We start from the raw sequence: 15,048 nt of genomic DNA, 5'->3' as shown, positions 1-15,048 counted from the left end.
TTGCAGAGGTCCCAGAGGGAACTGCACAGGTTTCTGCCTAACAAATATAAAAAGTAGTATCCACTGCCACCAGCCAAAACTCGATCAGGGGGGACGGAGACGTGCCCCCTCGAACAACAGACCCTGTGGCAATCAAATAGCCCCGACCAGTACGTCCACAATATGATGGTTTGTACTGGTTTCTGTTCATAATTTGGGACTAATAAAGCCAATGGTGAATTTACATGCCCTGGGAGACAGTAGTCAGTCCCAGGGTATGGAGTCTATGTTTGGGGGTCGCTACCACACCCCTGGGTTACGGCACGGAGGGTGCTGTGTAACCCACATCAAAAACAAATGAGACCCTATGGAGTAAAAGACCCTATAGCTCATAAAACACATGGAAAGACAAAGGAACACCTCAAATCATGTCTAAAAGTGGGAGTGAAATAGTCTCACTCTTAGCAGGAGAAAGAAATAAACTCCAAAAATCCAGCAAAGCTGCTGGGGGACTCACTAGGTTTGGGAAATTAGCCTTTTCAGAGAATTCTCCCTAACAGGTGTTAAAGGTGATCTTGTGCTGAGACTGAATGGTTATCAAGAGTCTAGGATAACTACTTTATCTGTGGCTAGTGATTCAGTGCATGCTTGGGCAGGGCCTAGCAGTAGCAATGGTCTTGTTGCAATGAATTCATTTGAGAGCACATGGAGGAAGAAGAGAGGACTTCTCAACGCTCTGTTTTCACATTTGAAGCTGAGACTGTTTTTGAATTTAAAAATGAAGACCTGAGAATCAGAGAAATAACTTGAGTATAATGTTGCCATGTTGGAATTGCAGAGTTGAGAAAGAGAAGGACAGAGTATTAAAGCAGGAGTTGGCCAAACATTAAGGATCTCAAGGCTCCTCCACAGGGTCTGGAAGTGGCTCTGTATCCCCCTCTCATCCAAGATTCCCTATGTATCTCATAAATGTATTATATAGATTCTTTGACCGCTTTTGAGTATGCCTGTGAGGTTCAAGAGGTGAATGAGTCTGATACAACTGCATGGTTGTTCAGCAGATTTCCCCCGACTTTCAGCAGTGACATTATGGAGTTGTCAAATACTGTGTGAAAATACTTGAAGCATGCTCTTTTCTTAAGGTTTGGGACAACTCCCATCCAGTACTTACGGAGATTCAGATACCACATAAACAGAGAAGGTAATAATTTGGTTACATTTGTGAATGACTACTTGAGAGCTTGAGCAGTTGGGTTCAAGGTCATAAAGTAACCACCTTTGATGGCATGATACATTTTTTTATGCTTGAGCACATTTTTGCCTCTTGTTCCTTTGATCTGAAACAGCACTTGGCAGATTGAAGGGAGTTAGTTCCTAAGAAACTGGCCATTGCGCCTGGCCTTTGGGTATCCCACAGAGTTTTCCTTAAGGGCAAACATGATTTTGGTAAGCATGACGAGAGGAAAAGCAAAACGAGAAATGGGCTTTCTGATGAATCTTCATCCCATAAGGCTCACAAAAAGCTTAATAGGAGTGATAAGTCACATTCAGAATTTGTTCAGGGTAGTAGGAGTTATCATCCCTTGCACGAAAATGGACAAGATAAGCCTCCCTAGATACAGTGGTCCAGTGGAGGAAGTGACCATTTGAAGGGCGACCCGAGATGTAAGGGGTCCATTCTGTAAATCTGGCCCTTCTTTAGGAAGAGATTCTCATAGAAGCCTACTTTCACACTACTTGCCAAGTGTTATTGGAACTGAAGTAGTCTTACTTTCCTTGGTATGCTGGGAATCTAGAGTTGATGAAGCTTATGCTTCCATACCTGATAACATCAGGCATGCATTTTTTTAAGGATAGTGTACTGGTAGATGGTGTAGACACCTCTGCTAACAGGGACACTTTGGGCCAGACGAACTGTGGTGGATTCCACATTGGTAAACTCAGAGGCTTTGGCCAGAGCTCCACTGATGCCCACCTAGTCGGCAGATGGTCCTCCTTCCAACGTTCAAGTAATGACTGTCACTCTAGCTGCCACTGGAAGACTGGTCAGAATACCTGTCAGTGCGCAGAGGCAAGTCCCTGGTAAAGTTCTGTTGGTGAATAACCTCCGAGACTTAGGTCTTGTGGGGGACACTGTAGATCTACCATACACTAGGTCTCAAACCAAAAAGGCTGCCTTAACCAAGTCTAAGAGCCAGCCTAAGCCAAAGCGGTCTCCCAAGGCTAAGAGAGTAAATAATTCAAAGAAGGGGAAGAAAAGAAGAGTTCTCCTGCTGCCATACTGACAACTGAGATTGAGCTAGTTGAACAAAGCCTTAAGGGCGACAAGGAAAAAGGGTTGGCTGAAATTCTTAATCCCCATGAGCACTGTTAGAAAAGATTTCTCTTGATGAAACTTTTCCTCCATAGTTTATGGACCCCCAAAACGTTTGCATTTGTTTCTACAGCCTGAGCTGACTTTCTACAGAGGACCACAGCCCTCAGCTGCACTCCACTGGGCTTTAGCTCATAGTTATGGAGAAACTGACACGTCCTTCAGGCTGTCAGTTCTGAGAAACATTGTTTCTCTTAGTCTAATGACTTTGTTGCCACTTGTTGGTAACATTTTATCATTGTGTAAAGTACCTTACAGTATCGGGCAATGGGGCCATTGTGTTTTTCAGCCCTAGACACTCTCTAAGGAATTTTTGGTGGTTGTAAAATGTGCCTTACTACAGACTGGTGGCAGCAGAAGCTGTTTCTTATATTTATTTAACTTTATATTGAGCCATACCGCGTTTATCATGTTTGTCCCAAGACTTTGTCTGGCGTCCAAGATGGCCGTGCCACGAGATCTTTTGTATGTCCCTTTGGCCATTTTGCCCTCTGACCTTCCCCCTCATGAATACGCTACACGAATTGGGATTTTCCATCAATTTCAAGAAGTCACCGCTGGAGCCGACGCAGAGTCTGGATTTCCTCGGCCTCATCTGGGACACAAGCTCTGAGAGAGTTTTTCCTCGGAAAACAAGATCACAGCCATCAAGAGGGCCACGGGTCATTTTCTCAGCAGAGCGGTGACCACAGCATGGTGGTGCCAGCACCTATTGTGTATCATGGCGGCATGTCTACTGGCAGTGCCTTGCACAAGGCTCAAAATGAGAAGATTACAGCTGCACTTCGCAGCATCATGGAGTCAGGAGCGGGGTTCCAGGCGGAACTCTTCAGCATTCCTTCCTTTCTCCACCAGGACCTTGACTGGTGGAGCACGGACTACAACTTGCGGATAGGCAGACCCCTTCCGGCAATCAACACCCATCACCACAAATTTTTCCCTGGAGGACTGGGGGGCTACCCTGGATAACCACAGCATCCATGGAGTCTGTTCTCTAGAGGAACAGGAGGCCGATATCATTTGGCTAGAGCTCAAGGCGATCTGGCTCGCTCTTAACGCCTTCCTGCCGCTTATTAGTGGCAAGGTGATTCTCATTCAAACAGACATTTCCACCAGCATGTATTGCATCAACAAGCAGGGCGTTACCAGGTCTCCTCCCCTATTCATCCTGGCCGTCAGCATGTGGGAGTGGGCTATGGAGAACAATATTCACTTGAAGTCAATCCACCTCCCGGGGGAATCCAACCTGGAGGCAAACAGACTCAGCAGATTGGGTGTGGACAAATACGAATGGCAATTGAACAACCAGGTCCTTCAGGGGTCTTCAACAGATGGGGGCAGCCCCAAGTGGATGTCTTCGCCACCTGGTACAACAGGAAGTGCCCTCAGTTTGCCTCCTGGCAGGGACAGTGCCTAGGCTCCCTGGGCAACGCCTTACATTTACAGTGGAACAGCATGAACGCATATGCATTTCCCTCCCACTCCCCTGGTCCACAGGGTGATCTGAAGGATAAGGGAGTTCTGACACCTCAGCATCATTCTGATTGCCCCTTGGTGGCTGGCGAGACCATGGTTCTCGGAGCTGCTCAGCCTGTCGGATCAGCCTTCGATTCACCTGCCATTAGGCCCGGCCCATTTGCTCTCGCAGCAGGGAGGCAGGGTCATCCACCCCGCCCTCCAGAAATTAGCCCTTGCAGCGTGGTTCCTGAACAGGTCACATTGAAGCATCTGCATCTGTCTCAGGCTAACCTAGATATCATACAGGGTGCTAGGAGTGATGCTACTAGGAGCCAGTACAAGAGCAATTGGTCTAGGTTTTGTCACTAAGCTGAGTCTACGGTGGTCGATCCTGTTACTTGCAAGCCTCACAACGTGCTATCCTTCTCAGCACACCTCACACTCGGGGTGCAAATAGACACCTGCCGCACCTACCTGACGGCCATCTGAGCCTAAAGGAACTCAGAAGAAGATGTTTTTTCTTCCTCCAACCCAGTGGTTAAAAGACATTTGGCGGGCCTCATCAGGCTCTAAGCGGCTATCGAGAGTCCACACCCTGTGTAGGACCTCAACATAGTGTTGGGCGCCCTAGCGCATAAACCCTTTGAACCAATGACGTCCGCGGACATCAGGCTGGTCACCATTAAGACAGCTCTCTTGGTGGGTCTTACATCTGCATGCTGGGTCAGAGAGATCCAAGCGCTTGTGGCTTCCAAGCACTACACTACCTTTCATAGAGACAAGGTGGTCCTTAGAATGCATCCCACGTTCTTACCTAAAGTAGTGTCTTAGTTCCACCTAATTGAGGAAATAGTGCTATCCACTTTATTCGCTGACCCTAAGGACGATGCTTAGAGGCTCCTGCACTGTTTAGATGTTAGGCACGTTCTAAAATTGTGCCTGGATAGAACCAAGAGCTCCCGCACATCAGAGGCTCTATTTGTCACCTTCGGTGGGTCTAGGCCAGGATATCAGGCTTTTCTAAGGCCTCCATAGCAAGGTGGATGGTTACAGCCATTAAAGAGGCTTATGAGGGGCAGGCACGTTTCGTGGCAGGTCATCAGCAGAGCTGCCACTTGGGCCACTCCTTCAACCTTCTGCAAACACTACTGTTTGGATGCCGGCTCCAGGACAGACGCAGTGTTTCGGACATGCAGTATTAAGGAACTTGTTTTCTTAAAGAGGGTCATCTCTCCACCCGGGGCTACATTCAGTTGTAATCCCCCATACAGTATGGAGTAAAGGGGACGGGACTAGGAGTAATTATACGTTACTCACTGTAGTGACTAACGTACTCCTAGTCCATAGTCCCCTTTCCTCCATACGTCCCACCATCCTCCCCCTAATAAAACTGGTGTCATTAGCCAATGGTAATATTGTCGCTGCGTCAATGGGAACGGAGGAGTGGCGTCGGTGGGCGGAGTCAGGAGAGCACATGCTCCCATGGCCGCACCCCCACGCGTCTCTAAATTTAAACGGGAAGATTTTTTCTGGTGAAAAAGGTTCTGTCTCCCGTCCCTAGCGAGGGACGCCCATACAGTATGAAGGAAAGGGGACTATGGACTTGGAGTACGTTAGTCACTACAGTGAGTGACTTATCATTTTTTGTATATTTCTGTCTAATCGTAATTCTTGGTGTTTAACTGTGTGTGCTCATTGGAGACCCCTGATCACTCTTATCCCTCCTGAGATTTAGCCTTGACTGCTCTTCAAGCTACCATGAATTGGTGTGGCTATCTTCCCAGAAGTGTTCCCCTGTTCATCTAACAAATGTGGTCTCCTAAACCTCTGTTCACCAGGCCAGAGTTTAGAAGTCAATTCTAACAAGCACCCTGAACTGCAAAGTGTGCTTGCAGAAGGGTCCACTCTAGGGACAGTTTAGTAAGGGTCAACAAACGTGTCCATCTCTAGAAGGCCTTAGGAAACCGGTCCGCTTCCATTGGGAGGGTGGATCCCCTCAGAAGCATAGTATCTATTGTGAAGGTGAGCTATGTGAGGAGGCAGAAATGAAAGCCGGTCACAAAGTTGTCCTGTTTTTGGTTAAAGACATTTAATACATCAAAATGGGTTGGGAAAATGCCTCTCTGGCCCTATTCTACCTAGAAACCAAAAACTAAGGATCTGTTTGTGTCAGGATTTCAGCATCTGAAAAGTTGTCCTTGTATCTAAAACATCCTATCCTGACCCTCACACTGTAAACAAAACAGCAAAGGGGTGCAAGGAAATGTCTTTAACTTGATTTTGACAAAAGTGTTCAAAACCAAAAGTATAAGAATAACTCCAATGAAAATGTTCTCCAAGGTAAAGACCCTTGGACCCAGGTCAAAGTATTCCATTTATTTTCTTTGTTTTTAGTATTTCGTTTTTAGGAGGCGTATTTATTATGCAGATTTATTTCCTGTACATCAGAGCAATGGCATAGATGAACCAAGTCAGTTAAATTATGACTGGAAACTGGATTTCAATGCATGCTTTCTTGATCATTTATTTAATTAAACTAAGTAATTTATTATCAGATATAAATTGCCATGGTATGCTGACAAGCCTATGGAGCTGGCTTATGAAGTCCTCCACATACATGGTGGACTTATTTCTCTGAGAGATGTCTGGTGTTAGATTTATGTTAATGTAAGTTCTGTCACTCTGATTTTAAATCAGTTTGAGCCTGTCAAGTTATGCTTGCCACTTTAAAGAGCATTAGAGTCCTGCTATTCCTAAGCTACGTCTGGGAGTCACTAAGCTTTTAAATAATTAACATCTTTTCTTCCTAGTGTTATCAGAGCAAGATAGTGCTGCAGCTCAACAGTATGTCAGACAAGGATGCCCAACTGCTCTCCGGGCTGAACTGTGGGCACTCATGCTAAACATATCTAACCATCCTGAGGTGAGAAGTACCAATGTTAAACAGTTCAAAATAGAAATGGCAGTCAAATTGTATTTGTGGTTAATGTGTCTCATCCGTGAAAGATGAAGGAATCAGCAGCATATGTAAAAGGTAATATTGCTAATCATACACGTCCAGTACTAAAATTGATCACTTAGGCATCAATGAGTTTTTGTACGTAGTATTACTAGCTTTGATTCAAGGGGAACATAGAGAATACTTCAATATCCCAATAAAAATGAATGACTTGGCTCAAGGAAAAACCTTAAAACAGTTGCAGATTGTCTGCAAATGTTTCAGTTTGCGCATATCTGATCTCCTTCAAGAATCCTCCCTCCCTCAACCCATTTGCGCACGCGTTAGAGGGAGAGGTATTTCTGATTGTGGCTTTGAGGAATTAGCCAAATTGGAGGTGTGGGTTCTTTTTGTGGGGGGTTGGGGTCTGATCTGTTTTGGATAGGGGGCATACCATACTTGTCGGATTTTGTTGGGCCCATGAGGATTGCAGGCTGTCTCGTTGAGAGAACGTTGGGCCAAATGGAGCTGTTAATGACCGCATTGCTTGAGAGAATGGTGGAATCAGGCAGCTGTTGGGCTATGGCTGCTTAATTCCAAGATGGCAAGGGGAGAGAAATAAGCCCTTGTCTACGCTGGACCGCAGACTACTCAAATAACCAATTGAACCCATCTGAGAGGGTTGGGGGTGTGCTGGCTCTACACAGACAGCGGAAGAGGAGAGGGTGTTGTGGAACGGCAAGGTGGGATAGTCTTGCCTAAAAAGAGGGAAAGTGAAACTACAGAAAGAAGTGAAGTAGAGAACAAAAGAATATCATATGCAATAAGGAGGGTGGAGAATGAAGAAGGGAAGGAATAGAAGGAGAGAGAGAAAGCCAAATTGAAAAGAATGGGAGGCATCAGACACAAGAAAAAGGGAAGAAAAGGCAAAGAGGAGAAAAAGAAGAAAGAATTAGGAGGAGATGAAGGCGCATCATGAACAGACTAAAGCAAAATGGGATAGGACTGGAAATAATACACATAAAATAGAGGGAACAAGTGTAGAGCGGACTATTGTGGAATGGTCAGGTCAGACGTCAGGCGAGGGAGAGAATACTGGAAGGATTGGTGTCCAACTAGAAAGGGATGGAAGGAAGTCTTAAAAGGGGAAGGCAACTTAAAAAGAAGATTCCCTGGGGGTAGCTTAGAGGAGTCGGAGGAAAACGCATGTATGGTACAACACCTCAGGAAAGAAAATAGGTTTAGAACAAATATCAGAAGAAAAGTAGAAGACGGTAATTCAACAAGCTGATGTTGAAGGTCCAACGAACCAAAGGGATTCAAACAGAGGAGGAGAGTGAACAAGATTCTCCAGTTTTGGGAAGACTCTAGTTGGGCCAAAAAACCTGCCCAATGGCTTTGGAAAGAAATCTGATCCTGGCTCCAGAAGGAGGATCTATTGATCTGGCATGAAGGATTATTATACTTAGAAGAGCAAACCTGTCGCTGCACCTAACTTATCCAGGCGAGAAACAACACTGAGGGTCTGAGTCAAAACACTGGAGGGGGAAACTAGGCAGTTTCCTAGGGTTGAACCATTCAAGCGTTTGACTAATTTCTTCGTCAAAACCACACACAGTATCAGCGATGGTGGTGTCAGGTAGGAAGCATTCTGTAGCACTGACAGAACTTTCTGGTGTAAGGCTGGTCCAAGACAGCCAGGGGAGACCAAAAAAGATGTGTAGAGCAATACTATAGTAAATCCACATGCTGGGATTATTTGCATGAACCCTATCGGACATTATCCACTCGATACAAAAAGTGGATGCACTCAGAGCTACGGTCCTCCAGGCAGAACATACAATTGGACACAAAGTACTTGTTATCCTTTCTCTCACCCACACCACTGATAATAAAGTAGCTAAAAGGTCTGACCTTTTTTGTAGTTGTGTTACTCCATTGCCCGTTGCAGGTTCTATGTATTTGTAGTGTTTAATAAATCCATAGAAAATTATCATATCCTTCCCCACTCAGTCTGTGAAGCGTAGATTATGTTGCTTTACGAACCTGGTAAACCTCACACTAGTGGCGCCTCATAACGCCAATGTCCTTAATCACTTTTGATCATATAATACTTGCCATACTCATCTTACAGGCTAATGCCACTGATGGCATCACTGGTTTTGAAAGATCTATCCTGGATAGAGCTACCTTGGTGACTAGGATGGGATTCACTTCTTACTTTATATAATGACCCATTGGCATAGGTGAGGGCCGGTAGGTTGTTCATGGAGACATTCACCCTGTGTAGGGATACATGTCAAGGGTGCTCTCTCCCCTAGGGCCTGAGTTTTATGTAGAAAGTGGTAACTGCTAGATATATAGGGGTAGAGCTATCACGAAATTGTAAAATGGTAAGATGAATTATAAGGATTGCATTCAAACTTTAAAGAGAGGTTAAATGCATTGCGCTTCCCCTCTCAGTAATAGGCAGTATTTCGTAATACAAATGATAGTATTACCTACTTTATGCATAATTGCCAACAGTACTCCGCTATTGCTCAGGGCAATATTTCTTAATATTTGTAGCTCATTGACGCGGCTGGTATGGGCAGGCTCAAACCTCAGGGTCAAATGGGGCATGCTGATTCTTCTCTATGAGCAAAGAGGGTTAGTGGTCCTAGACCGTGGATAAGTACTGGCTGGTGTTGCAAGCTCAGCATGTCTTATTCTGGTATATTGATCGTGCTAAACATCCCCACATACAAATAGAAAACACTACAACAGCTCCAGCTGTATTAGAAATGTCTGTACTTAGTAAATGTAGAAGCAATAGAAGAGAAATTAATGTAGTTTTCTCTACTATATATGCATGAAACAGATCATACAGCTCTGAACCTAATGGCAGGCCATACGCTTATAATATAGAAAGTAGTGTGATTGATGGCTTACTTCTATTTTCAGAGACATCTTTACTCCAATTTATGAGCAAGATAACAGTGGAAACATTTGGTCACTTATTTTTCATTCCCATGTGTGTCAGCTAGTTTACTACCAGAGTACATAACTGCAGCAAGGATAGCTGGAATATTAGTGTCTTCTTTCTATATGAACACACTAACTTCAGAAATTCAGCCAAAATGCACTATCATGGTTATGTAGCTTTGCTCGGGCCTACCATGGCGTGGACTAGAGGGTTGCTAGTGGCTAAGCATGCCCCCAAAGCATTTATTAATATTACACAAACACTACAGCCATTGGTAAGTCAATGAAGGCATTAATATTGACTAACAAACTGTGTCACTTGTTATGAGTTTGGTTTCATGGCTAGTCATTCAGTCCTTACGCACCTTGGATTTTCGATTTCTTCAGCTGTGTGCCAGTTGTTATGCTCACCTGGTTCCCACAGGGGCGTCGGTCGGACCCGGACTGCTGTGGCCTCCACCCACGTGATGCGTAGTGCAGCGATGACTGACTGGATCTGCCCTCCTAATCTTGTCTGCTTGGCCCGTAGAAATATTCTCCTACAAGTGGAGAGATGGATTTAGCCACTTGTGGATTCAAGTGATGGCTCCCCCACTGTCCTCCCCACTAATCACCTCTGTGCCCTCTCAGCAAACTCACCTTATATTCTTCAAGGATTAGCCCTCCATCCTGCGAAGCACGCAGGGGCGCGTTGATGACCAGTTACTTCACTGGCCTGAAGATATTGGAAGAGTTGTAGACGAATTCTTACTCCAAAAGGTCCTGGCGAAGAGCTGTAAGTGTATAGTTCGTAAGAGTTCAAAATGTCTGGAATTCACTCCTGCCCAATTCCTCTTTTATCTTGCAACTTTGACCCAATAAGAAGACTGACTGCTGAAAGTGCTCCGGTAAAAGTCTGTGTCAACACTGTCCGATAAATAATGCCAAGGGTTAAACTTGCTGCTTTCTCCTTTTCTTACAGGTGCGGCATAAGAAGATGTGGCGTGCTGATGAATAATACCTCTGGCGGTAAAATCAGGTAAGCATATGGCGGCTAAAGAGATTGTCTCTGTCTGTTCTCTCTGCTCACCTTGTTGTTTCTTGTCCCCCTTAGGTGCCGGGATTCGGCGATGTAAAGATGGAGTCAGCGCCAGATCGAAGAAATGCTGCGTGGAACAGTGAGTATGGCGCGGCGCTGCTGCTGCGATGCAACGCTTTTAAAACAAAGTCTTTCTTCTGGTTTGAAGATGCGATGAATCCGGAATCAGGTAAGAAATCAGGTAATACTCTTGTTCTAACCTTTGCTTCTTTCCTTCTTTCAAGGTGCTCCAGGTTTGAGGCGGGCGTGGCAGAAGGCTGGATGCTGCTGCTGGCACAATGAACGTTAGGCTGCTGGATGCAGAATAACGCGAAGCGTGTGCTGCTCTTCGGGCATGGTTTAAATAGTCTCCAAAGTAGTCCCAATTAAGTATTCCTCCACGACCACACCCGAGTAACAAAATGGTCCCTAAGGTAAAGTAGTCCCTTCTAGGCCTCACATGGGTTTGGATCTTCTTGTAGCATGGTCTGCATCAGGTAAGTGTGCACCTATGAGCCTGGCACTGAAGTCCCATATGAGCCTGGCGCCATAGGCGCCAGGACTGAACCCAGACAGCCCCTAACAGGGGTTGCTGGGTTTTCTCAAGGCAACATTATGCCTGCTCCCGGGGCTGATGGACGTGGTCTGGATGCCCGGGGGTATGCATCATGACACCAGTGTCTAGGCTAAATGAGTAGTGGTAAGTTTTCAGATCATGCAAGACTAACCCCCTTTGATGAAATGGAAACTTCAATTTGTTCAGCAAGATTTAAACTCTTCTGTGAGAACCGTATAAACTCAATGAAGAGAGATACATGGGTTGTTTTCCAGGTGCACAAACATCCCGGAAGACCTATAGTATTCTTGGCAACATGGTTATTTACATAATATTTACTTTTGCCCATAGGGAGAGGTTCAGCTAGTTCACCACAACATTTACAGTGATTAAATCGACCACGGTTAGTTTGGGGTCTTATAGTTCTTGGAAGTTGACTTTTTATTTTGTACAAAGGATGCTGATTGTGCCAAAGGTACCATTTCTGAATTTTGGCTGTGCTCTAGTACATGTACGTGTGGACAAGGATATCAGCCAAAAACATAAACCAGGCCGAGGAGATCCTCATTTTCTAACTTTGCACCTCTGAGCAGACAGCCTGGTTATCCAGGGGGCACCGGCAGGCTCAAAGACCACATCATTCCTGTCTGTCAGATATATGCTCTAAAAACTTGGATGTGTGTGTGAGGAAAGTTGTTGTGGCAGGTAGTCTGGATCTAAGGACGGTAAATGCAAGATACGCTCATGCTTTGTGGGAAATTGCAGAATCTTCTGCGACACGCCTTCCTCCTGGGATGCAGTACTCATTCAATCCGCTAGTACAGGATGACATGGCTAGGAACATCCCAGAGGTGAGATTAGACGCAACAGAATGCTTAGGGAGATGTATGGGAACAGCAGACATTGTGCATAGGCATTTGTCGATACAAACAGCACATTTCACACAGGACATTGAAACAAAATTATTAGGTATTTGATTTTGTGGATCTGTTTTGTTCAAAGGATGATGAGTCTAATGAATTTCAAGGACTCTAAACAGGCAGCTCGTTTGTCGGGACTATCACTGTCAGCTTCCACAGCTGACAGTGAAAAGGAAGTACTAGGGGGCGCTGCTGAGCTGCCATAAGAGGGCCGCAACTTTTTGTGTGCGCCGCCGACGAATGAAGATATAATCCTATTTCCAGAAATCATAACATGATCTGAGCCTATCCATCGACGTCGGAAGAATCCTACACCAATTTGGCAAACCGTCACCTTGGGCTTCTTCAGGCTCCGGAGGTACACTGTATTCAACTTGTGGTGGCGTACGAGCTCTGACCCCGGAGAGAGCACCGGCTGCCAGAAAGTCATTAGCAGTAGCAAAACCTGAACAGCCGGCTGCAAGCATTAATGTGAATGGTGCTGGTGAGACATCCCTGGTTGAAATCCTGAACTGTGGATGTGCACGCAGCTGGTGTGTTCCTCGCGTTGCTAGAGCTAAACTCTGCGAGCCCTGGCAGCCTAGTCCTGTACCACCGGAGGCCACGGCTGCATCTATGTGTCCTGGACTATCTACACTTTAGAACGCTGAAGGTGGCCGTGGAGGAGACCTGAATGCCGGATTACTAACGGGTGGGCGCCTTCTCATTCACTGATACGAGGTACAGAGTGGGTCGCAGGCCCTGCGAGTGGGGGAAGTGGAGACACTGGGTGAATATACACAACACGCATGGCACCCCCACCTACTTTACGGAAGGCGGTTGGCAGCAGCTGAGAGCTGTCCCTAATTACATACCCTTCTCATGCCTCTGTATCAGGGACAGAAGCTTTGTTCCTACACACAAGGAACCTGAAACTAATAGCGAGTAACGTGCATGAATACTCTGCCGTGGGCCTCCAGAAGTGGTTTTGAAACCCCATCTTAATCTCCACAACTGATGATATTAACAGCCTACTTGGGAAACTGTCGTCCATGTCCTTTTTGCCAACACCCTCTGGCTCGATCAGTCACCACTTGGTGGACGACTGCGTGTGGAGCTAAGCTCTCATGACCTGGGCTTGGAGGCAGTGCCATAACCACTGCCCTGTGAGGCTGGCACTTGTGCCGAGTTATTAAAACTTATTATATGACTTGCCAGACAACGGTACCCACAATACGAAGACTACTGCCTCACTGCATCGTCAGATACCGCTTCTACCAGTCAGGCCTCGCAATAATGTGACCTAGCTAAACATGACTAGAGGGGAAGCCAACCAAACAAAGCAGAACACGCTGGATGCTTTTGCGAGGAATGCTAATCCTCCCCAACCAGACAGACCTGCCGAACCTCAAATAGAAACTGCCTTCTTAGAAACTCCCACTGAACCACTTAGTCTCAAACAACTGATGAATGGCATGCAAGCCAGATTCGCCTCCATGACTGACAAGCTAGATGGGAGCACGACAGATATAAATACCTTGAATGGCAAAATAGAGAGAGTCTGTACTCGAATGACGGAGGCAGAAATGCGCATTGGGTTGGTTGAAAACGACGTACATACTTGAATATCCAAATGTCAATAGTAACCACCAAATAAAAGGAAGCCCTGACCAAATGTGATGAGTTAGAATTGCGTTCACGCAGAAGTAACATACGTATAATTGGACTGCCGGAAAACTTTGGTAGAGGCCCATGGAAGTGAGTGTGGAGAACCTTTTGAAAGACTTATTCGATATGCAAAACTTCTCCCCAATATTCGTTGTGGAAAGCTGCCACGGAACACCAGACACGTCCTAAACCCAGGGCTCCCCAGGGCATTTATTGCAAAACTACTCAATTACAGAGACTGAGGCACGGAGCTACGCCTCGCTAGAGAAAAGGGGCCATTACGCTACGATAATGCCACTATTCATATATACCCTGATATTTCTACAGCCGTCCAGCAAGAACGCAGATCCTTTATAGGCATAAAGCATATGCTTCAAGGAAGATCTACCCCATACGCCATGCTTTATCCGGCACGCCTAAGAATCCAATACCGAGGAAAAACATTATTCTTTACCCTCCCAGAGGAAGCAGCAGCCTATATTGAGGCTAACATACTGATCCCTTCTAAGTTGGCAGAAGAAGATACAGGGGCGCCATCCCTCCTACCAATGTGAGGAATCTGTAGGTACAATGGCTAATGATGAAAGTGCTTGGTGTAAACTCCTAATTTTTCTGATTCAGTCACCAACTACATGATATAGGCCAATGTGATCTAGTAACGTGATCATTTCGCAATACAAAATGACTTAACCGTGATAAGGGCAATTGCTACTAGAAAAGAGCACTTGTCTTAGGCTCTGCGGCGGCCGCCAGCTGGTTCGGAAGTTGAAATGGTGACCCCGGTGCAAGATTCTGTTTTTTTTATTACTAAACGAGAGCACAAGTTGGGGTTCTGCTCAACATGTTGGGGAAATGAGACAAAGGGAATGGGTATGACCAGGGGAGTTGCTAGGTCTGGAAAAGACCCGGGGCGCAGCTGCTTTCTGAACTGTTGGGACTGGGGGCTAGCTAGTCTTCTGGCTGTAGCTCCTGAGATTCTATCCGGGGCTACAACCAAAAGATCAGGGGCTATAGCCCCCTTAGCCCCCCCTAGCAACGCCCCTGGGTATGACCATGGTCCTGATTGGGAGGGCGATGCAGCCGGGGGGAGGAGTCTTGAGTTGGGAAAAAGTTGGGGTGAAATTGTTCAGAGAAACATGCAGAACTCAGTGGCAG

General features: G+C 45.9%; 1 protein-coding gene across 1 annotated transcript in view; it reads left to right on the top strand.

The window, feature by feature from the left end:
* TBC1D19 (TBC1 domain family member 19) overlaps window positions 1–15,048 on the top strand; it is a 2,127,563-nt gene that overhangs the window by 1,009,942 nt on the left and 1,102,573 nt on the right. Inside the window, exon 11 of the mRNA XM_069631846.1 lies at window positions 6,622–6,734. Coding sequence (XP_069487947.1) covers window positions 6,622–6,734 — 113 coding nt within the window. The remainder of the gene's footprint in view (window positions 1–6,621; window positions 6,735–15,048) is intronic.

The sequence above is a fragment of the Ambystoma mexicanum genome, chromosome 6q (assembly GCF_040938575.1).
Source record: "Ambystoma mexicanum isolate Mex_15411 chromosome 6q, UKY_AmexF1_1, whole genome shotgun sequence".
NCBI lineage: Eukaryota > Metazoa > Chordata > Amphibia > Caudata > Ambystomatidae > Ambystoma > Ambystoma mexicanum.
Note: the sequence above shows the minus strand (reverse complement) of the source record. Positions and strands in the feature narration are given on the sequence as shown.